A 24,760-nucleotide genomic window follows, 5' to 3' on the forward strand; every position below is an offset into this window, starting at 1 on the left:
ACACAACACTCACTAAGGTTTAAATAACCGGGACTCTCCACCTTTTGTTAGTAAAACAAATTAATCAATGAAAGATGAAACGTCTTCACAAACCTAAAGAACTGCAATTACCTTTTTAAGCTCTCCATATCAGGTTTTTCAATTTGTTTTTTGCTCCTTAGATGCTAAAGTAATAGTAAACTATCATCTGAACACTGGCCAATTTTCTCATTTTATTATGTTTTTGTTCTTGCATTGAGCTATAAACTGAATACACTGTGTACTTTATCCTTGATCCTGAAGAGTAAGTGGCCCAGCTTTCTACTGACTCTTTTTTTTTGTCCTTTTGTCTTTATTATATTTATTATCTCTATTTTTCCAGTCTTATGATGTTCTTTTATCCATGTGTACCAGTTTCTCTTATTCCACTGGGCTCAGTGTTTACCTTATGAATCATTGTTAGCCTCCTCTATAGGCTTACGCAATGCACATTCAATGCCTGTCGCCAAATTTAGCAGCAAACGGCGCATCATGACGTCAAAGCCCTCTGCAATAATCCCACCCAGCCATCAAACATTTCGCGCGAAAATGGCTGGAAGTGGTCACGAGAGTGTGATGACGTTATAACTGAAAATAGGCGGTCTTTTGAAACTGCCGCTTCCTATTTGGCAGCGTGAGGTGACGTGTTGTATTAAAAAGCCTTAACGCCACGCTTGATTGGACGCTGCAGTTAGAGGTACCTCCCGCCCCTCCCAGCAGCGGCAGCTCGTTCGGCTTTCCTGCGCCAGCGGCGGTGTGTCACCGAGGCTGGGCTGCTGCCGGAGAGATCCGGACTCAGAATATACCCAACCATTTAACGCAACCTGGCAAACGGGGCTAAGAGGCGGGTTTTGAACCTGAATACAGTTTAGGCTGGACCCTACGCTTCTTCTTGTCGCCTCCGCCCGTCCTCCTGATGTCGGATTTCAAGCTCGGGATCGTACGGCTCGGCCGTGTGGCCGGGAAGGTGAGCTGGATCCCAGGACTGCCATGTGCGGCCGGGGGAGGGCCCGCGGGGAAGAGAAAAGTCACCAGAAAAGATATAGTTAGCGATGCTCAATCAGCTCTAGCCAACAGAGTTGTTTATTATGAAGCAGTCGCAAATGCGGGAGTAGTTCGGCTTTACCGATTTAAAGGCGTTTGAGCGGATTAGAAAAGCCGGCCGTGCCGAGCCAGACTGGTTTCTCAAACTCCGCCGCTAACGCTAATTAGCATGTAGCGCGTTACGCTAGCCGCTGGCTAACATTTAACGACCAAACAGCGCCAGAAACGTAAACACGTGCTCAGTTTTTGTCACAGCCGCTGTCGGTGGACTGGAAACCCCTCGGCGGTCGTGTCATACCCAAACACTCGGCGGTGCAGTTAGCAGAGCCACGCTAGCCATGTTACTAGGATTACCCTCAAGTGTCGGCTAATGAGGAAGCCATTGCCATCAACTGATTCTTTTGTGCAGTGTGACAAAGCACCGATAGGACGACACTGCCCAACATCTGTGCCTGTGTCGGCTTTGGCTTTAATCGTACTAATTAACGCTTGAAGCAGAAACTGTGGCGAGCGGTGGGTCAGAAAGCGCTCCCAGCTGCTAACGCTGAAGTCAGGGGACACACTGGGAATAAACCGTATTTGAACCGTGAGCAGCCGGTTGCCCACCTGCTGAGTGGCAGGGCTCCGGTCACTCAGCTGTAAACATGATGTCACTCGTGGAAACGCCACACACATGCAATCATAGAAAGAAGAAAGTGTCACACAGGTTTCATCTGCTTCATGTTGTGTTGCTGGAGAAGAGCTCAGGTGTCTGTGAGACAACTGGGACTGCTTCAGAAACGTGTTGCTGCTGTGGTCAGTGTAAAAAGTTTGGAAGGTTGAAACTTGTCCTAGAAGTAGTGCCCCCGTTTATGACTCTGCTAGTGCTAATTCACAAACAATAAAGCTCCCCTGAGAGTGGGGATTCTGTTGTTGCAGTTGTAGGTTTAAACATGAAAATGAACCTGAATTTTCTTATTTCAGACAAAGTACACGCTGATCGATGAGCAGGACATACCACTGGTGGAGAACTATGCCTTTGAGGTAAGCGTGTTTGATTTTTCACTACTGCTCTGATATCCGGATACAGTTGAGAAAAAATATAGAGCAGTGTTTTTCTGTTTCCAGGCACGCATGGAAGTAGATGCAGATGGCAATGGAGCTAAGATCTTTGCTTATGCTTTTGACGTCGGCAAAGGACGCTGGGCAGGAAGGCCGCTGCACGAGCTGCTCTGGTAAGTCTGTTTAAACTGTGTCAAGGTGTTGTTTTTTTTCTTCTGTGACTGCATATCGTAGTCGTTTACACACTGCTTTAACAAGCGACAGGTCTCAGGTTTGCAAGCTTGTGGACTTGCATCTGGGATTTAAAAATAGACAACCTGCCAAATCAAACATGTGGAACTGCCTGCTGGAAATGGCTTCTTCTGTGGTTTATCCTCTGCTGGAAAATCTATGAGCATGCTTCTTGTGAAAGCGCCCTCCATTGTAAGGCTCATCTTAGTTTAATCAGTGTTAAAGTTGTCAGATAAGATAAGTGGGTGCTCATGAGAATTGCTTCAGCTTAACAAAAGTAGGGGAAGGGGCTAAAATGGCAAAACGTATTCTCTCGGCGCAGCGACACAGGTGTCACTTAAACCATCAACTGTTTAGCGAGCTAGCTTTTCAGTTTTATCACTAGTCGTGAGAAATAGAGGTTGTATAGTAAACTAGTGCATGCTCAAGCTCTGTAGTGGACTTGGCTTTCAATAACGCTTCATATTGGATAAGAAGTGTTCTGAGCTAGCATCAGCTCCTTACTGAGGAGTCCTTGGAATAAACACTCTTCTTATCCAAGGTCAGATTTTCGTCCTGCTGGTTGCAGACTGGCTAACTTTTAATGTCTTTACCCAGGGAGAAGCACAGAGGAGGCATCGCCCCTAGTTTTCAAGTTATCCACATCAACTCTGTGACGGTGGACAACCGACTAGACAACCTTCGACTGGTTCCAGTAGGCTGGAGCCCTAAACCAGAGGAGATTTCCAGCAAGCAGAGGTAAAACATTGCTTATAGGTACATGTGAAAATGCTAGAAAGGACACACTGCTGTTGAGGGGAAATGAGTCTTAAATCCTTTTGTGATTTATTCCAGGGTTATCCAAACAAGTAATGCATGCCGAACATTTCTCATGTTATCTGTACAGAGAGCAGTCCCTCTACTGGCTGGCTATCCAGCAGGTACCAGCCGACCCTGTGGAAGAGCAATATCTGGAGCTGAGTCGCACACGTTACTACAACGCAAATGGGGAGCTGGTGGAGGAAGAGGAGTGTTCTTGCACCTACTACGAGTGTCACTACCCTCCTTGTTCGCTCATTGAGAGGAGGGTATGTATTCCAACTCGTGTAGCAAAGCATTCCCATTCGAAAGCTCCGTGCTCTCAGAGCCAAAGATGATCTTCTTCCTTGTCTTTCCACAGCTGCGGGAGTTCAACATATGCGGCCGCTGCCAGGTGGCGCGCTACTGCGGGTCCCAGTGCCAGCAGAGGGACTGGCCGGCCCACAAGAAACAGTGTCGCGAGCGTAAGCGGGCGCTGGCCCTGGAGTCTGAGCCCGAGCGGTGATCCGTCTTCATCCTTGCTTGGAAGGGGAGGAGGAGGATGATCATCGGGGAGGGAATGGGGTTACACTTGGGAGGGGGAGCGGGGATTAAGTGCGGGGTGGGGGGGGGCTTCCTGAGAAGAGACAATGTTGATTGGTTGAGTGATTGAAGGAGTTCAGGACTGAGAAGACGAGGGCACGGAGAGTAACGCAAAAAGACATCTGCCACTTCCCAGGACTGGTAATTCTCCATAGCTTGCTTTTCATGTGGATGACAGGGATGGGATTTTTTTTTTTTTTTTTTTCGGTTTGTTGGTTTTTGTTGTTTTTTGGGGGGGGGGGTCTTTGTTTTCTCTCGAGGGAGAACCTCGGGCACTACCTGCTGCTACGGTTTTGTATGTAAGGAGGAGAAAGTCATCTTGTTGATGAACTGAACAAGCTTCTCCGGACCACAGTCGGAATACAGACCGCCGTCATCCCATTGGGTGTCACTTCGTCTGTCCAAACAGGGGACTTGGGGGGCTGCAGCATCTGTCATTCAGCTGGTACAATGGGACATGGACCTTTTCACTGTATCGCTCCCTTTTCTGACCTCTCTCGTGCACACGGCTGCTGCGCTCACAGTCATCGACACTTTAGCTGCCATCGCCGCGGCCTCCCTGTCTGTATTCCCCACACAGCAAACCACGACACAGATTATCAGAGATTTCACAGAGTCCCACTACCAGTATTGTGTGTGTGTGTGTGTGTGTGTGTGTGTGTGTGTGTGTGTGAGCGCCTGTGCTGCCAACATGTACAAAAAAGGACTTTGAGGTGGTCACCATTGCTAATGAGTCGAGGTTAACGGACATCTTTGCTCTACTTAAAGGGGGCCATATTACTTAATTTAAAAATGTCCTATTTAATTATAAATTGGTGGTCTGACAGTAAGATCATTGTTCTGTAATAAAGTAGCTGCCAAATAAAGGCGTCACTTTTTTATTTTTTATATATATAATTTTAATGGTTAAAGACTTCAGTTTGTGCTGGAAGTAGGTGGTGTGTGTGTGTGGTTTTTTTTTTTTTTTAAGAATTTCCAGTTAACATTTAAAAAAAGAAAAGTGGTTTCTATGGAAGCTTGTTTCTGCAACTGTTAAAAAAAAAAAAAAAAATTAAATACATTTGGGGTGGAAACAAACAAAACTAAAACATTTTTAAATTTATTGCATTTATGTTGAAATTTTGACTTATGAACTCAGTCTTCTGAGAAAGTAACTGGCGTTTTTGTTTGTTTTTCTACTTTGGCAGAAACCAGCTTCAGTACGACCAGTGTTGTTGATGCTCTTACACACAATTTGTCCCAGTAAAAGTGAGCACTGATGGCGTAATATAAAAGCAATTTATTATTTGATGTTCAATAGCTTAACCTGTAAGAATGATCTTTACCAAAGTCTTCTCTGACCTTCCGTAGCTTACCACTCCTGTCAGCTGGTATAAATCCCTCTTGGGCTCAGTTTGCTGGGTTTTTTTGGGGGGGAGGGGGTTGTTTCTTCCGAACAGACACCTGCCTTTTCAAACTGTATTTTTACATCTCCAGGGTTACGCTGAATGTGTGCATTGATTGGCGAGGAGGAGCTAGTGCTCAGTTTCTCGCATGTGTGTTTGTAAGGGTTTTTTTTTTTTTTTTTTTTTTTGAAGAAAATCTTATCTATGGAGCTATATTTATTTTAAAAAATTGATTGTGAACCTTTCTTTTGTCCTGGTGATATTTGAAGGCATAAGTCATCGTTATAAAAAGTGCTCATTGTGGGACCTTTTTTTTTTGTTGTTGTATATCTGTGAGGTGATGAGGTTAGATGGGCTGAAACATTTCATCGCTGTTACTTGATTTATTTTACTTTCCTGATTCTAGATGGATGATTGAATGATTGAGTTCTGGCTGTTGCCTTCCCAGTGTTTTTTTTTTTTTTTTTTTTTTGTAAATCCCATGAGAACACTGCACACAGTCATGTGACAAAAAAACAATCTTCCACGTGAGAGGTGTCTTGGAGTGTAAAACTTGAATCCCTCCCACGGCCCTCTTTTTGTGACTTTAATTTTGGAAAGTGGTTTGATGAACTGAACCATTTCCTGCTCTGGAGCTTTTTTTATTTTTTTATTTTTTTATTTATAGACATGGTGGTCCTTGTCGACTTTATCCACAAATCACCTGCCTTCCTTGTGTTACCTACAATGCACACCTGCTTAATGTGTCCTCTTGTTTCTTAGGTGAGAATTCCCAACACTTAATAAGCATGTGTATATGTGATTTATTTGCTTTCCTTGTGTGTGCGCGTGTGTGAATGTGAAAGTTTTTGAACACTGCACTAAAATTTGGCTCTCGTGTTGGCATACCTGTCGTAGATGAGGTGAGGGGTGTGGTGTGGATTTGGACAGCGTGTACAGATTGTGTCTAAAATAAATTTTTATTTTTTTTTTTTTTTGGGTAAAAATATACGCATTAATCACCTAGAAATAAAGAGCTACAATATGTGAATGGAAGTACAACTGGGATAACCGACAGTTGCTTTTCCAATGTTAAATGATAATAAATAAAAATGAACCTCATTTGGTGGAGTTTGGTTCGATGTGCATACAGGGGCCACATACAGTGAGAGCAGGGAGCAGGTAGAGGTATGCACTGCAGAGATCGGTGATAAAAGCGAGACAAGGTGAATGAGAGGGAAGGTGGACAGGTTTAAATACCTGGGGTTGACATCCAACGCAATGGACAGGGCGCAAGAAGGGAGTGCAGGCAGGGTGGAGTGGTTGGAGATGAGTGTCAGAGGGTTATTTGTGAAAGAGGTTTAGAGGAGCATAATGAGACCTGCTGTGATAACAAACAGGAGGCTGCGGTGCAGATGCTCAGTCTTTCTCTGGGAGTTAGGATTACAAATGAGTACATTAGATGGACAGCTCAGCTCGAGTGGGTTTGGACATGGTTTTGGTGCAGAGGAGGGATAGTGTTTTAAGGCGGGGGGGAAAGAAGATCACAGTGGTGATGGAGGCAGATGATCCGCTGTGGTGACTCCTGAACGGAGCAGTTGATTCCTAAAGTGTCTTGATTATCTGAACTCTTGGTATCACAAAGAAATGCCTCCAAGTACTAGAATGATTCATTAATTGAGTGGAGGGGATTCATCTGTGTAACTTTGTCATGCTCCGATCAAAAATATCTACAGTCACCAGTTCGCACCCGAGTTATACTTACAAATGTGCTGTCTTTCTGCTGCCTCAAAACCATACATCATTGCAGGTGTGAGCATCATAGTCCACAGAAACTCCTGCCTGACCTCATCTGTCAACCTGTCCATCACCATCGCAAACGAAAATGAACTCAAAGTCAATACGTGATGTAATCCACCTCCCCATCTTAAACCTGTGTCAATCCTACTGCACTCCTCACCGCAGTCTCACCACCCTCACTCCAGACTTCCTCATACAGTACCACAGTTCCTCTCTTGGCACCAGCCATACTGCTGCTCATCACTTGTCTTCATGACTGAGCATAACAACTCTTTCACAACTCTTTTAGATATTACAGCGCTGCACATCAGCCTGCTTCTTGACCATCAACACTTCATTTCTTCAAGCATGGTGTTAAATAATCTGGTCTTAAAGGCAACTGCTCTCTCTCCACTCTTCATAGCTGCCCTCACTTCCTCTGCACTTTACGATTCTCTAACTTTCCTCACTCAGCATACCCGGGACATCTTTCCCTTTTCTGAATTCACTTACGATTGAGATGAATAGTCACACAAATAGGGTGGCATTGGCAGCATTTGACAAATCAGAAAGGGAGGAGGGAGGTCCACGGATCATATGACTTTTCTTCCGCGGAAAACCATCACTGTGAGTGCCACCTACTCCAGACATGTCATCAAAGGGTAATAAAAAAATCTCTAAAGAGCATAAAAATATACCAGCAAAATCCAACACTGCTGTAAATGCAAATTCATCAGCTTAAATACAGTTAATGATTTTGTCACTGAGTGAGCTCCCAGTGCTGTTGATTATTTATAAGGTGACAGCAGCACATTAGATCTCTGATACTTTAAACTGGATCCATTTAAACATTAAAGCGTGCTGTGGACATCGCTGCAGTTTGTCGCAGATCAAAGTGCGATGAATGTGATTGGTTGAACGGGTTTCCTTTGTGTGTTTCCAGGAGTGTAAAACAAACCAATCAGCCGGTTAGAATGAAGCAGAACAACATTTATAATATTTTTTCATTACGAACATTCCCGCGACAAAGAAACATTACACGACATTTATAAAATAAAATAAAAAGTACAGAAGTAGAGTCAGGGCTAACCTGCAGTTACTTGGACAAACCAAAATCAGGTACGGGAGAGTCCGCTCGCTACTACTTCTTTCTCCATCTTTACCTCAACTTCCAGCACTTCTTCTTTTCTCAGCTCCATTCTCTTCCGCGTCAAAATTTCTCGCCCGAACAGGGACTTGAACCCTGGACCCTCAGATTAAAAGTCTGATGCTCTACCGACTGAGCTATCCGGGCTCTGACGTGTGTTCAGCTAAAATGTAGACTTTACCAGGATGTAGTGTATTTAGCTATTTTTTTTCATGTCCGCTGTATATGTTTCCATTCAGTCCAAAAGACCTCCTGGGGTAAAATATTCTTTTCATTATTATTATTATTATTATTATTGTTTTAATTTAGACCAAACTCTTCACAAATATGCATGTCTTGTAAATAACCCACTAAAATTAATACTAAAGATACAAAAACCAGCTTATGTTCTGTCATGCATATGATGTCTTAAAAGATGCATATAAAATGTAGCTAGTTTGCAATAATGACTGACGTCATTAGTGCTGCCTGAGAGGGGCAGCCAATCAGGAGCAAGTTGCTTTAAATGGAAGGAAAGAGATTATTTTGAACTGTGAATCAGCAAAGCTAGTCCACTTTAAGTAAAAATAAATACACTTAAGAGTATCAAACCCAAAATTTGACCAAAAACATACCAGCTGTATTATTTTACCCCAACTGTCTGAGGCAGAGCTATTACTATTTTATCACTCTGTTTCAAGGCAACAGACCCGGGTCTTAAATAGAGCCACTGGATAAATCAAAGGGAAAGGAAGAAAATAAGTAATCAGATCAGTATTTATTTTCAGTTACATTTTACATTTTATTGTGAAAAATTTCTTTATTAGTTATATGAATGAAAATAGAGAAGCTGAGAAGATTAAAGGGGAAGTCGCTCTTTAATGGAGCTGTTGTCTTCCATCACGTTGCTTTGGCACTGACTGAACCTATTAAGCCTATTAGCTCACTTTTAATCTCAATATTTATGCTCTTATTGTGAAAGTATGATGAATAATAAATGAAACATTATATGCATCATCACAGTCACCACCTTGAGAGCTAATGTTTTCTTACAGTCTATGCTTCATGTATCTCCAGCAGTCCTTTGCCCTTTGTTTTCTCTCCTCTGTAACAAGCAACAGATGTTCGGATGCTCTGCTGTGGCCTCCCTGTAACTCTACCCTTGGTGTTGTTTCTTGGGTCTCAGCAGTTGGATTCTTTCCATCTGCCTGTTCTTTCTCTTCTAGGACAGAAACTGCTCTCAGGTCTTTAAATCTTTTAGGCCACTGTGGTGTCAGAGTTCAACAGACCGGTCACAGACATCAGCAGAGAGTCTGGGCACTTGCAGATTATTGAGATTTGATCTATCTGACATTTTTGTAGTGCTAACAAGAAGAATTTTTATTTCTGAGTATAGATTAGAGACCATTTTGGTGAAGTAGTTCAACAGTGAAGCCCAGTGGTACCCAACAAAGGAGATAAATACAATCCTGAATGAAAAGTTTGATAGTTCAAGTCTGCATTTGTGCTGAAAGCGCCACATGTGGTGGTTTAGGTGCCCTTTGTTATGTGTCTGCTAGGCAAAGAAGTTTGGGTAGCACTGGCTAAACCATCTTTTTTAAACGTCGAGATAACATCCGAAACACCCAGAGGTCAGGTTCTGCACATGCGCACAACAAAGAGGAGAAAACCTTATTCTTATGGAAATGAGGAAAGTGTATTTCCATAAGAATACATTTTTTGCTTTGTGTGTGTGTGTTCCTTGTCTACTGCACGACTTAATGCTGGTATTGTCTGTTGCTCTAAATTGTGGACCTTTACCACTGCAGAAGATAAATCTCCCCATCATGTGTAAGTACAGCACTTAAATTTCTTCAGTCTGGGGGAAAATCTTAAATGGACCCTCTCTAATATATAAGTACTTTCAGAATGAGTGTTTGTTGTCTCTCATATTATATATATTTTTTTTCTTACTGTTGAACTTCACAACACCAGGCAAGGATTTTTTTAAAAAATGTTTTAATCTTCTGGGAGCTTGCATGATTTGTAGCCTCAGTTTCCTGTTCTTAGTTGACAGGAGTGGCAGTCTGCTTCTAGGTTCGGTATGTTATGTATTCAGAGATGTTCTTCTGCATACGTTGGTTTTAACAAGTGGTTATTTAAGTTACCATTGCCTTCTTATCAGCAGCTCAAAGAGTGGCTGTTTTTCCTCAGCCAGGCATTTTCTCACACAGAACCAATACATATTTCCTCTTTCCCCAGAGATGGCTGTGTGGGACAAACCCAGTAGATGAACAGTTTATGAAATCCTGAGACCAGCCAGTCTGGCACCAACAACCACACCACAATCAAAATCTGTTAAACTACCTTTCCTGACAATGCCCACCATGTGGTTGGCTGATTAGATATTTTCGTTAGTGAGTTAGTATATATTTCATTCATGTATGTATTTTCTTGTGTTTTTCTTTCTTGCAACCTCTAAAATGCTACCTTGAGTTAGCAAGGGTGCAGTACCACTCTCCCTCCATTAGATGACGCCACAGTTTTGGACAGACTGCTCTATTTTTCCTTCTTCGGTGTTTGTTGTTCTCAAACACGGAACTTTCATAATAGTACATCTACAGCAAGCTGTGGACTAAGAAGTTAGGGAATGAGTTAAAGTGGTTATTTCTTATATATAAAAAAAAGTTACCTCCAGCTTCAACATGGTTAATCTGGGGCTCACCAAAGTGGACGACGCGTTGGTGGCCAAACATCCGGTGGGTTTTGTGTTTGTTTTTATGCGTTTTTATTACCTGTGCACTCTGGAGGACACTGTCCCTCTGCACACTTGGAATAAACCAGCAGCTGCTCACATTGATACAACAGAAATGTGTAACACAGGTGAGAGCTGTTTTTATTTGTTGTCTCTCAGGGTTTGGAGAGCTACGCCGCCTGTCAGTCTCATGCTTTCATGAAGGGGTCTGGGACCTTTGTGCTGGGTAATACTTTTATTTATTATTTATTAAAAGTCACACACTTAAAATAAGAAATATTTCAGTCCATGTTACAATCTTTGACTTTCTCCTATTTGTACATTCTTAATGCTTTCATGCTTTCATCCAAATTCTTGTTGGCTGTGTTGCTCTAACTTTGACCCAGTCAGTGCTGCTGTTTTTATGTGTAATTCTGAACCTCAGTTGTTATAATTTTTTTTCTGCATTGTGTTGACATTTTTAATGAAAATCAAGACACTGAAGTAAGGTCAAAGTGAATGTAGGCAAACAATACAGATGTCAGGATTTGCAGACAGAATGTACCACAAGAGGGAGCTGTATCACCCACAATGATCACACTGATCTCAGCACAGGGAGAAAATGATTGTATTATTAAAGTTAAAATAACTATTGTTGTTATTATATCTATTTATGTTTTTGATGTTGCTTTTTAGCATCCTGGACTGTTTTTGTTTTTATGCCAGCAGTTCATACTGTAAATGATTTAATGAAGAAATGATAACAGAAATGTACTGAAGGATACCCAAACATAGCTCTGACAATATACTCACCGATCACTTTGTAATGTACATTGATTTAACTGTTTCTTAATGCAAATATCTAATCAGCCAATCACATGGCAGCAACTCAGTGCATTTAGGCATGTAGACATGGTCAGGACGACCTGCTGGAGTTCAAACTGAGCATCAGTGTGGGGAAGAAAGGTGAAGCTGCTGTCCTAGTAAAAAAAATTGTAACAACCATCTCTATGATTGATAGAGGATAGTGTGAAAAAGACAAAATATCCCGTGATCAGCACTTTTCTGGTTGAAAATACCTTGTTGATGTCAGAGGTTGGAGGAGAATGGCCAGCCTGCTTTGAGTTGATAGGAAGTCTAGAGTAACTCACTGCTTCAGTAACTGACCATGTCCGTTCCTCTGTGACCACAGTGTAACCATCTTCTAATGGCTGTCACAAAGGTCAGGTCATCTTGAACTGGTTTCAAACACAAGGACATAGGACAAAGAAATAAGCCATTTTTGAAGGCCTTGTACTAATAAAGTGTCCAGTGAGAGGATTTATGCCTTTTTTGTCCAAGGGAAACTAGTACACCTACCACCCTCCAAACAAAAGCTTGACTGTTTGGCATTTTCAGTTTTATTCAGAGCCAACAAGAGACAAGAAAGTGAAAGAAAGTGTGGGAATGACAGTGAATGTCCAGTCAGCTGGGAATCAAATCCAGTGCCCACTGCTGATGGCATTTACCCGTCTGTGTCCTACCCACTCAGCTGTCAGGTCATCTGTCATTTTAGGTTTAACCTAGAAATTAGTTTAATTGAAAAAAACAAAACAAAAAAACCAACCAGCAGCAATAAGAAAATCTGCACAGTTACAAGTGTAAATGTTTCTCCCTGGTTTTAGATGTGTGACAGTGAGTTGTGTTGTTGGTGCAGGTGTTGCAGGTTTTTTTGCTATTCAGAAGGCCCTACAGAGGAAGCTTCCTTATCCCCTTCAGTGGAACCTGCTCATTTCAATAGGTGAGGAGTAAAATATTTGGATTGTGCTATTAAAAATACATAAAGAAATGTATTTAGCTCTCAAATGTAGATCTTACATCAGTGCTGCCACTGAAACCACTGTCTCTCCCCTGTGTGCTCTCAGTGGCATCATCAGTGGGCAGTTACGCAGTGACTCGCTGGGAAACGCAGAAATGCTCAGACCTCTGGTTGCTCCTAGAAACAGGCAAAGTCCCAGACAGGTCACCACCTCCAGGTGAGCACAGTGCAGAACTGTATGAAATGTGAATTTAATGTTGTGTTAACTGTTGTCTTGGATATAAGATTGAAGAGTCAACCTATTGAGGTATATAGATTTATGATCAGAAAAGTTATTGGCGCGTATCATTTCATCACTTATGATTCACCAAATGAAGACCGTATGCTTCATCTCTACCTTTCTCTTTACTGTCTTTCAGTACCCCAACAAGAGGAACCAACAGCACCACAGAAGACAAAATATGGTGACGTGATGGAATGAAGAAGTTTCAAACAAATTTTATTATCTACAATATAAAGATTATAAATATGTAAAGAGAAAGAGCTCAGTGGTGCTCTGCACATTTTGCATGGCCCACATGATTGTGTATTATATTTATTCTGGTTGTGGAGCTCTTAAATTTCATAACAGTATCAATGTGTGGATTAAAAAACAAACAAACCCTGGGTTTTCCTGACTCAGAGATGTAATGCTTGTAATCCGGTGTTGTTGTTATTAACAGGGTTCGTACGGGTGCTTGAAACCTTGAAAATGCTTGAATTTTAATGTTGTCTTCTCAAGGTTTGAAAAGTGCTTGAATTTCAGATGTGGTGCTTAAAAGTGCTTGAAAGTGTAACTGTATTTCATTCACCACACATAACTATCTGATTGAATAGTTTTCTTATCAGATAGAGAAATAAAATGAGTCGCAAAATGTAAAAGCAAAATTTCGCCGTCTGGGCTGCCTCGTGTCTGTTTCAACGTGTGACCCCGCCCCTCCGTCGGACAGTCGGGGATGAGTGCGCTAACATACCTGTAGGTTGCTGTTTTAATGAGTGTTTGATGGAACAAATGGCGGAGTTTGCGCTCTCCGGTCGCATGATGAGTCCTAGTAAATAATATTCCAGTGCGTGTACGTTACACACGCTATTTTTATTTTTTTTTTAAATTATGATTATTATTTTGCCAGCTGTCAAACTCGCTGGAGAAATGATTGAAATGCACTGAGTGTGATGCAGTATGGCAGCGCTATTATGGAATATGCTGTGAACTTGGCTAACATTACTTAGCAGTAATATGAGTTCATTTACTCAAGTGAAAGCTTTAAACATTAGCCCGATACATAACTAGCCAACTTAAGGCTTTATTCTGATTAACCCTCTGGGGTCGACGGACCCAGAGTCTCCATTTCAACTTGGGTCGAACGTGCGGACTTCAAACTATGTACCAGGTTTTAAATTGTGTTGATAGGCCACGTAAAGCCGATGTTTGTTTGTTCTTCTCTCTCTTCTGAATAGAACTGGCGTTTACTCCGGGAAGAAACGGTAAAAACAGCCTTTTCTAAGGAGAGCGCTAGCAAACACGCTTTGATTGTGAGTGAAAAAAGAAAAAGAAAAAACACTCCTTCCCTATTGGTGGAAAAATGTACCGTGTGGACCAATCAAAAAATCACATGGCAACATGTGGTATCTGGTTGTTTGGGAAGAGGGGGAAGTTTTAGGAGTGAGCGAAAGAGAGACAGAGAGTTTTGATACGTGAGAGATTTGTGACGTTTACGGTGTTTGGAGTCTCAAGTTAGTTTGTTGTCTTGTGTAGTTAGTGTGCGGTGTAGTCGTTGTTTTGTTTTGTGTGTCAGTTCTACTAGTGAACATCACAGTTGCTGCCTTAAAGCCACCAAAGGCAGATTGTAGTGTAAACACTGAGTGACACACCTGCTGTCAGACCTGCAGGTTTATCCCTGTGCTGTTCTCATCTGTGTTATAGTGGACACAAACAATTTTTTGGAGTTGCATAAATAATTTAAGTGCCTTCTTCTTTGATGCAGAACACCTGATTGTTCTGTAAATAGTTTGAAATGGTTATATTGTGGTGGACCAGTAGAGGGCTCCACTCACACCCAGTGTATAGGAAGTGTGTTCCTGTGTATTGTGGCGCGATATGCGCAGTTGATGTTGGAGACGAATAAAGGAGGAGTGAGAACTGAGAGCTCTGTGTCGTTGATGCTTACCTCCACATTGGTGACCCCTGACTCGAGCATGCAACGAGCCGCAGATAACGCAGACTCCGCTATGGATGCATCAGCGGCCGCCGGACCTCCGCCTCCTGTTGCAGCTACGTTCGCTGTGGCGCTGAAACTGCCGGACTTTTGGCTCCATGACCCCCCGTCATGGTTTGTACTAGAGATGGACCGATCCGATATTACGTATCGGTATCGGTCCGATACTGACCTAAATTACTGGATCGGATATCGGAGAGAAATAAAAAATGTAATCCGATCCATTAAATATCAGAAAAGCACCTCACAAAACTTGCAACACGGCGCAACTCGGCTCATAACCGTAGCATGTCGGAGCAGTATGCGTCACGTGATAGAGCGGCTGTGTGTATTTGTAGCCTCACTACCAAACCAGCGTTTCATCTCTGAAGTGATCCCAGAGAGAAGTAAAGCAAGTGTCTAAGTTTATCTCTGAATGTTTGTAAAGCATTCCCACGCTAAGCTTAACAACCGATATATGGAGCGACTGGCTCTTCTCTCTTCCTCCCTCTCCTGCTGCTACTTCAATCATGAAACTGATCAATGATCAGCTGATCGGCTTTTCTGTTGTGAGTCTGTCTCTCTTCTTTGCTTTTGGCCCACTTTGCACCAGAAAGACGAAACCAGCGGCTGAACAACAGCAGCACGTTTAAGCTTGATAAGCTGTTGTTAGAATTTATTTAATATTACTTTCTACACCAGGATCCTTTTCTACGCAGCTGACGGCTAGTAACTGTGCAGGGGCGGATCTAGCAAAGTTTAGCCAGGGGGGGGGGGGGGGGGCGATAGGGCACGAACAGGGAAAAGGGGGGCACAAAGGCATACTTTTCTTTCTTATTCTCATTTAAAATGTCTAGCTTTTAATAAATAATTATCTGAATCTTACACCCAAAATTTTAATCTGATGTAAAATGAATAAAAGTCCATTACTGTATACATTAACTATTAAGTCTAATATACCCTAGTAAGCTATAGTACTTTTTCCTTTGGGAAGGTACCATCTAAGATAAGATAAGATAGAACTTTATTAATCCCTCGGGTGGGTTCCTCTGGGAAATTCGACTTCCAAAAAAAAAGCACAGCAACGACCGAAGTTACAGTTACAGAATTGTTATATATACACACACACACACACACACACACACACACACACACACACACACACACACACATATATATAAATACAGAGACAAATATAAATAAAATATACAAAGGGGATAAATAGAATAAATAGGAATAAAAAATAAAAATACAAGTGAATTGCACATTTCAAGTATTGAGTCTATTGCACTGTTGACTATTTACAAAAAGTATTGCACAAGGTATTGTACAGTGAGGTGAAGAGGCACTACAGCTTAGTTGTTCCCCCCTCCTTTGTCCTCCTGTTTCCTGTTTCCCCTCCCTCTCCCCTCCAGAGAGGAGTTAAACAGTCTGATGGCGTGTGGGACAAAGGGGTTTTTAAGTCTGTTAGTTCTTGTCTTGGGGAGAAGCAACCTGTCACTGAACAGACTCTTCTGGTTGTTTATGGCCGTGTGCAGAGGATGCCCAGCATTGTTCATAATGTCCAGCAGTTTCTTTAATGTCCTTTTCTCTGCCACTGTCACCAGAGTGTCCAGCTTCATGCCGACCACAGAGCCAGCCTTCCTGATCAGTTTCTCCAGCCTGGATGAGTCCTTCTTTGCTGTGCTGCTCCCCCAGCACACCACAGCATAGAAAAGTACTCCAGCAACCACCGACTGGTAAAACATCCTCAGGAGCTTCCTGCAGATGTTAAAAGGCCTCCTGAGGAAGTACAGTCGGCTTTGTGCAGTCTGTGCAGTCTGCAATTCTGTAGAAGAAAGATGTTGAATCTATTTAATTATTCTTGAAAAATAATTGATTTCTATGCATTTTTTCCCCCCACACTGCATCAAATTAAAGTTGATTACGTCGATTAAGCATCATGAGGTGGAGGATGGGTGGTGGTTCCCTATTTTTTTTGCTGGGAGTTTGCAACCCTATTAGTTAGGTTGCTTAATATTTCTGCTAAGTACTATTTAAAATACCAGAATAGGGAGGATGGAGTAGGTTTAAGTTTATTAGATTGATCAGTATTGCTATTACTATGAAATATTTTGTTGTACTTTTTACATACAGGTATAACAGAATAGCTTTAGTGTTGTTGTTTATTTAAACTTGAGTATGAACTTATACAAAATGCAGCAAGATATAAAAAAACAGTTTTGTTGATTAAAAAACACTATATCGGATTCATATCGGTATCGGCAGATATCAAAATTTATGATATCGGTATCGGTGGCCTCAGAATCTCATCTCTGATTTTTGCAGATGATGTGGTTCTGTTGGCTTCATCGGGTGAGGGCCTCCAGCTCGCACTGGAACGGTTCGCAGCCGAGTGTGAAGCAGCGGGAATGAGGATCAGCACCTCCAAATCTGAGGCCATGGTTCTCAGCCGAAAAAGGGTGGAGTGCCCACTCCGGGTCGGGGATGAGTTCCTGCCCCAAGTGGAGGAGTTCAAGTATCTCGGGGTCTTGTTCGCGAGTGATGGGAGAAGGGAGCCGGAGATCGACAGACGGATTGGGGCTGCAGCTGCAGTAATGCGGACGCTGCACCGATCCGTCGTGGTGAAGAGGGAGCTGAGTGTAAAAGCGAAGCTCTCAATTTACCGGTCGATCTACGTCCCTACCCTCACCTATGGCCACGAGCTGTGGGTAGTGACCGAAAGAACGAGATCGTGGATACAAGCGGCAGAAATGAGCTTCCTCCGAAGGGTGGCTGGCCTCTCCCTTAGAGATAGGGTGAGAAGTTCGGCCATCTGGGAGGGGCTCAGAGTAGAGCAGCTGCTGCTCCACATCGAAAGGAGCCAGCTGAGGTGGTTCGGGCATCTGACAAGGATGCCCCCTGGGCGCCTCCTGGGTGAGGTGTTCCAGGCATGTCCCACCGGGAGGAGGCCCCGGGGCAGACACGCTGGAGAGATTATATCTCTCGGCTGGCCTGGGAACGCCTTGGTATTCCCCCGGATAAGCTGGAGGAGGTGGCTGGGGAGAGGGAGGTCTGGGCCTCTTTGCTTAGGCTGCTGCCCCCGCGACCCGGCCCCGGACAAAGCGGATGAAGATGGATGGATGGTATCGGTATCGGACATAAAAAAGTGGTATCGTGCCATCTCTAGTTTGTACACGTGGAGGCTCAGTTCGCCCTTCGCGGCATCTCGGCTGACGACACGAAGTATCACCATGTAGTGGCCTCGCTCGACCCGCTGGCCACCCGTCGCGCGATGGCGCTCCTCCGGGACCCACCCGCCCAAGGGAAATACGCCGCCCTCAAAGAGCTGCTTCTTCGGCGCTATGCCCTCTCCAACGCTGGACGAGCTGAAAAGCTCCTCAACCTGTCAGGCTTGGGTGGCGGTACCGTGCTCGAGCTCATGGAGAACATGCTATCGTTGCTTGGGCCGGATGACGGTGGTTTCCTCTTCGCCCACCTCTTCCTCCTCCAACTACCGGCCGCCGTGAGAGCTGTCCTCGCAAACTCCCCGCTTCTGCCTGCGAAGGATTATCGCTCTCTGGCTGAAGAAGCGGATCGCATTCTCCTGGCTAGCCGCACTTTCGACGTTCACGCCCTGGCTACGGACTCGCCGGCGGCACCTTCCACGCCTCCACCAGCATCCGCCCCCTTGCTGACAGCAGGGATTGCTACACGCCGGCACCGCGGAAAGAGCATCTGTTTCTACCATCAGCGTTTTGGCGACAGAGCGCGTCGCTGCCTGCCGCCTTGCGCTTTCACGGCCCAGGGAAACGGACCCGCCAGCGCGCCGTAGCAGCCGCGACCGCTGACAATACAGAAAGGCTGCTCTTCATAGAGGACTCGCACTCCGGGAGACGTTTTCTCGTGGACTCCGGCTCCCAGAAGAGCCTCCTTCCCCCTACCGCTGCTGACGGACTAGCAGCGAACTGTGGGCCGCAGCTCATTGCAGCTAATGGCTCTCCCATCAAAACGTTTGGGGAAAGGTTGGTGACTGTTTGTTTTCATGGCCGGGATTTCCAGTGGAACTTTGTTGTTGCCGCTAGCTCTGTACCTATTTTAGGTGCTGATTTCCTGTGTGCTCATGGACTGCTTGTCGATGTTGCTAACAGACGTTTAATCGATGCTCTCTCGTTTTCTTCGCTACCCTGTTTTACTCGGGCAGCCGAGCCCCTGATTCGGGATAATGTAGTGACCTCCGGGGATGCTTTTCAGCATTTGCTTTTAGAGTTTCCATCGCTGTCTGTCCCTAATTTCTCTAGCATGGTAACGAAGCACGGGGTTGAGCATTATAGTCCCACGGTCGGGCCCCCAGTGTTCGCGCGCTGCCTCGACCCCGCGAAACTGTCCGTCGCTCGGGAAGAGTTTGCAACCATGGAGCGCCTTGGCATTGTACAGCGTTCGAACAGTGCATGGGCCTCTCCGCTTCACATGGTGCCCAAATCGGACGGTTGGTGGCGGCCATGCGGAGATTTCCGCCGTTTAAATAATGCCACGGAGAATGAACGTTACCCCATCCCCCACATTCAGGATTTTTCTGCCAATCTCGCCGGAACGTCGATTTTTTTCTAAAATTGACTTGGTGCGGGGGTATCACCAGGTTCCCGTGCGCGCCGAAGACGTTCCTAAAACCGCTGTCATTACCCCCTTCGGCTTGTTCGAGTTTTTGCGCATGCCGTTTGGCCTGAAAGGTGTCGCCCAGACCTTTCAGCGGTGGTTCCCCTTTCGTGGCGTCGTCGTGTTTTTGACTTGGTGCATGCCCTCTCTAATCCCGGCGTCCGGGCCTCGGTCAAACTGGTCAGCGCCAGGTTTGTTTGGCCGGGCCTTCGCAAGACGGTGAAAGAATGGGCGGCGGTTTGTATCCCATGCCAACGCTCAAAAATCCACCGGCACACACAGGCACCCCTCGAACCTTTCCGTGTCCCGGGTAGGCGTTTCGATCACGTACATGTGGACCTGGTTGGTCCCTTGCCGCAGTCACAGGGTTTCACGCACCTTTTGACTGTGGTGGACCGCACAACCAGGTGGCCGGAGGCGGTACCCCTGGCGTCCATGACAGCGGTGACGGTGGCCAGGGCATTTTTGTCAACATGGGTTTCACGTTTCGGGCCCCCTGCTGACATTACCTCGGACAGGGGCCCCCAGTTTGTTTCTGAGCTTTGGTCTGCTATGGCTGACGGCCTGGGAGTCAAGGTCCACCGCACCACAGCATACCACCCGCAAGCTAATGGGATGTGCGAACGGTTTCACCGGTCACTTAAGGCTGCGCTCTGGGCTTCCTTAACAAGTGGCGACTGGGTCGACCGTCTTCCGTGGGTTTTTCTGGGATTGCGTAGCGCGGTTAAAGAAGACCTCGGGGTTTCCCCGGCTGAACTGGTCCTCAGCCAGCCTCTCCAGGTCCCCGGGGAATTCTTACCTGAGAGCCCTCCCCCATGTTTCGATACCTCTTTGTTGCCTTTTCGCCCCCCAAGAGACTCATTTCCTGTTCCTGGTCCTGTGCACCACTTCCTGCCTGACACTTTTGTTCCGAGTTCGTTGGACTCTGCTCGTTTCGCTTTCGTCAGGCACGATGCCCATAGGACTCCGCTGCATCCACCATATGACGGGCCATACAGGGTTCTTAAACCAGGCAACAAACATTTCATTTTGGACTTTGGCAGGAGGTTGTCTCTGTTGACAGACTTAAGCCTGCACATGTTATGCAGGAGGATCAGGTGGTCCCGGCCCAGGCCCCTCGCCGCGGCCGCCTACCTGCCACCGGGCTGACGGATTCCGTTTTTCCCCCCAGGAGCGACCCAAAATCAACGGAGTCCGAGTCGTCTGCAGCTTTTTCTGACCGCCAGTGCCAGCCTCGCTCCCGGGCTGGGTTGCCCTCTGTCAGTTCCCCACCCCCCCAGTTCAGCCGTTTGCTTAAGCCCCGGGTCCTGGACTAGTTCTGCTGGGTGTTCGGGGGGGGGGATGTGTGGTGGACCACTAGAGGGCTCCACTCACACCCAGTGTATAGGAAGTGTGTTCCTGTGTATTGTGGCGCGATATGCGCAGTTGATGTTGGAGACGAATAAAGAAGGAGTGAGAACTGAGAGCTCTGTGTCGTTGATGCTTACCTCCACAATATAAAAACCGCCTGAGCCTTGGCTGCATTTTTAAGTAAATAGTACCATATAACTTTGTTGTTTGCTAAACTTGTGCATATTTTTTAAAAATGTACAATTTTTATTTGCATTTCAAGTTATGAAAATGATTCATTAAACATGCTTGTGGTTTTTACAGTCAGAAATATCACTTTCTACTCATGTTTTAAGCACAATATTTACATATTTACAGTATGTCAAAATGAGTAAATAACAGATTGGCAAGATAAACAGTTTTTAAAGGTGAAATATAGAGGCCAAATCAAAAGTAGTCAGAAACGGCCAGTTATACCCTGGACCCCAGAGGGTTAAAGGCTAAAAGCAAAGTTGCCACCAAGTACTGTTTATATTTGTGTGTATTGCTGCAGCTTTTTTGAATATTAATTTGGTGCCTTTGGGTGAAATAATGGTAATATGAGTGATCCATATGGTCACAAAGAATAGCCACTTGTTTCTGTGCTACCAAAGTTTCATTCAAAATGTGTTTATGGTCGGCACCTACACATTAAACTACTTAAACATTATAAATGTCTTCAAGCTCACACTGAGGCCTGTGGGGCACTATCAGCCACTGAGACAGTACACACATTTATATGTGTATTTGTATATGAATATTTCATACTTTAAGGCTGCCTGTTTATTTAAGTGAGATGAACAAAATACATTAGAATTGTACATAATAATATGACAGATGATAAATTAAATAATTTTAAGTAGATGCTTGTGCATTCTTAAAGTCTTATATGTTGAATTGAACTATGTGATCTGTTCAAAGCCTCCCAGTCAGTGCTGTTCTCCATGCCTGTCTGACTGTACATGATGGTATTAGCACAAACACTTTGAACGTGACGTTTAGGACTTCAGCAATAATACAGACAGCAATGTAGTTAGCAATAAAACAGTTTTATTGGGAATTAACTTAAAAAACAAACAAACATCTGTCTCCTATTTTCTGTCACACAGGAAAGAAGCATCAATATCTGATGAGAAGACTTATTTATTTCTTTTTGGGCTTTTTTTTTTCAACAGGAGAAGAATATCCCTAACAAGTTGATTTGTTCACATCTTAATTTTTAAGTGAAATGTGCATTTTGAGTTTATACACTATGTACATAAGGCGACCGTCCTTTTGCAGTATTTTTGTGTGGTGTGTTTCTCTGTCTTAACAAAAGGGGATCAAAGGTGTTCAAGTTCACCTAGGATGATTTGTTTTAATTTTCACATGGTCTTACAGAGGTGATGCGAATTGAAACATGCACTTTTTTTTGGGGGGGGGGGGGGGGTGCTGGAAAAAAGCTTGAAAAGGGACCTTGAAAGTACTTAACAAGTACTTGAATTTCACCCAGAAAAAGGTGTATGAACCCTGTATTAATATTTGGATGTGTTGGGTTGTCGTGCAACAGAATTAACAGTGCACTTCCAAAACCAGCTTCTACTTGTTACTGTAAAGCTAATGATGTAGAGCTGCTTATTGGACTCTCTGGTGGGCCAAACCAGTAAATGACAAGCAAGTTACTAACCTTTTATTTAAACATGTGCCTGAACTACACAGAGTAAATCATGTGGGGACAGTTATTCCTTTTAAATCCTTGCTTTCTCAGAGTAGCAGCATATTAATCCTGACAACATTTAGCTTTCAGCCCCTGGACGTCTAATGGTTCAGGTGTGCTGTAATAGAGTCTTTAGGTTACCTTTTTTTGTCTGCATTATGACAGACTGAGAAGAATTCAGTGTTTTTCCTTTGGAAGTTTTTGCTTTAACTCTATTCTGCTAATAACCTTGTAATATTTTCTTCAATAATATGTAAAAATTACAAAGTATTCTGTTTTTCAGTATTTAAACTATACGGCCACTATTTAAAATATACAGTACCAGAACCAAACATTTATTTCATACATTGCATTCATTCCACACGTCCACACATCAGATTGAGGAAGAAAGGAGACTTAAGTGACTTTAAATGTGGCGTGGTTGTTGGTGCCAGAAGCGTCTGAGTGTTTTAGAAACTGCTGGGATTTCCCCACTCAGCCATCTCTAAGGTTCACAGAGAATGGTCTGAAAATGAGAAAATGGCTTATTGATACCAGAGGTCAGAGGAAAATGACCAGGCTTCTTTAAGCTATTGTAGATGGACAACAGCAGCAGAAGACTGCTGTTGGCTATTAGGCTACTTTCATGCAAAAAGAAGACTTGCATTGTCATGCCAGATGCAAAACAAAATCTAATGTAAATATGAATAGACTCGAGCTATTTATATAACAACCAACTAAATACTGCAAATCCTGCATTACTGAGACTGCATTATTTTAAGATTACAAGGATACCTCGAAAATGGGGACCATAAATATTCACAAAGATAGTATTCTATCAATATGGGATTTAGTGGACGCAAACATGAACAGTCTGTTTTCTCCAGCCTTATTTGCACAATAAGGCATTAGTAGTGTAAATTCTGAACCATGCAGTGCAACCCATTGAAACAATAGAGTCTTTCAAGCATACTTTTAATACCTTAAGTGAATGAAAAATCCAAAGTTCAAGCCTTCGAAATATAGAGAATTATTCTGAGAGCTGGAAACACAAACTCAAACCAGAGATGTGGAAAGCACGTTTGAGAGAGACAGCGGATATGGGAGATTCTCATAGTAAATGAAAATCTGAATAATGAACCATTTTGGCTTCGTTATAATATTCCTTTTATTTTTCCTGCTGCTCAGCTTGAGTCAACCCCCACTCTTTTAATTCCTCTCGCTCTCTTCCTCCCACAATATTTCAGATTTGATTTAACACCTCCAGCATTTGAAGGTTTTGAAGTCTCTTTGTGTCTTTCCAAAAAAAAAAAAAAAAAAAAAAATCATGCATCATGTACTGAATAAGCTCTCAAATCCTTTGTCACATGCACACCGATACTGCTGAAGGGGAAGACTTTGAGAATCAGAGCAAACAGGAGATAATGAGAGGAGAGAGAGTGTTACATGAGAGGACTGACTGGCCAGTGAAGCAAAGGATCAGTACATGACCACAAAACCCCCCCCAAAACCTTAAACAGCATTATGGACTGGCCTTTCGGGGCACCCTCAGCAAAACCTGGCATGATTAACAATGCCCAGTGTTTGTTGGTTCGAGTCTGTCTGTGTGTCTGGCACGTGCATGACAACATGAGAGGGAGAGATGGGGGAGAGCAGGAGTAAGCGCTCAGTTGTCTGACCCTGTGAGCGATTACGCTGAGCTGTAGCTGGACAGTGCATCCGTCTCTCCTATTTCTTTCACTCTCTTTCAATGGTTACATAAAAATTGAGCCAGGGATGCAAAAAAATCCTAAAAACGATCTTGGGCCCACAGTGGAAAAATCAAAACCTCTTTAATTTTTTGGCTCTTCTTTGTGGCCTGCAGTGGCGATCAATCCACAGAAATCGATGTGTTAAGAAGAAGAACTGGTGTGTGATTGACGTGCACTGGAGGGGCAGGGGGTGGTATTGATTATGTGTCCTGACTGTGCATTTGGTACACGAGGCAAGGAAAGCGTGCAATTTAAAATCTGGACCAACAGGAAAAATAACTGTAAAGTAAGCATTAGATGGTAATTACAAGACATTCTTTAGGACACGGCATGTTTCAGGTAAATCACCGGTTCACCCTGTGTTGATGACAATGGTAAGGAAAGTTCAAGCCTGGGCAGGTCCGAGATAAACATACATCTGTGCACACAGTTTTTCCATGTTACTCACTGCTAAAGTGGGAGGAAAAGTGTCAGAAAAGATGTGTTTCGACTCTGTGTAAACATTGGATATAAAGACTGAGTCAACTCGCTGAAAGAAAACCTTGTCATAATGCATGTTACATAATATTTAAGCTGATGTATGATGAAGGAAGTCGTAAAGAT

The 24,760-nt window shown here is 43.8% G+C and overlaps 2 protein-coding genes and 1 non-coding gene across 3 annotated transcripts; 2 read left to right on the top strand and 1 right to left on the bottom strand.

The window, feature by feature from the left end:
• Positions 1-698: 698 nt before the first annotated feature.
• zmynd19 (zinc finger, MYND-type containing 19) lies at positions 699-3,831 on the top strand. Its single transcript, XM_026173751.2, has 6 exons — positions 699-985; positions 2,026-2,085; positions 2,170-2,276; positions 2,932-3,072; positions 3,221-3,401; positions 3,494-3,831. The coding sequence occupies exons 1-6, from the start codon at positions 935-937 to the stop codon at positions 3,635-3,637; spliced, it is 684 nt and encodes a 227-aa protein (XP_026029536.1). The 5' UTR covers positions 699-934; the 3' UTR covers positions 3,638-3,831.
• Positions 3,832-8,078: 4,247 nt separating this feature from the next.
• Positions 8,079-8,151, bottom strand: trnak-uuu (transfer RNA lysine (anticodon UUU)). The gene has a single exon. It is a non-coding gene; the product is annotated as a tRNA-Lys (tRNA).
• Positions 8,152-10,501: 2,350 nt separating this feature from the next.
• Positions 10,502-13,421, top strand: tmem141 (transmembrane protein 141). The gene is made up of 5 exons (XM_026176917.2): positions 10,502-10,721; positions 10,877-10,943; positions 12,393-12,476; positions 12,601-12,711; positions 12,914-13,421. The coding sequence occupies exons 1-5, from the start codon at positions 10,668-10,670 to the stop codon at positions 12,973-12,975; spliced, it is 378 nt and encodes a 125-aa protein (XP_026032702.2). The 5' UTR covers positions 10,502-10,667; the 3' UTR covers positions 12,976-13,421.
• Positions 13,422-24,760: the final 11,339 nt, after the last annotated feature.

Source organism: Astatotilapia calliptera, chromosome 7 (genome assembly GCF_964374335.1).
Source record: "Astatotilapia calliptera chromosome 7, fAstCal68.1, whole genome shotgun sequence".
Taxonomy (NCBI): Eukaryota; Metazoa; Chordata; class Actinopteri; order Cichliformes; family Cichlidae; genus Astatotilapia; species Astatotilapia calliptera.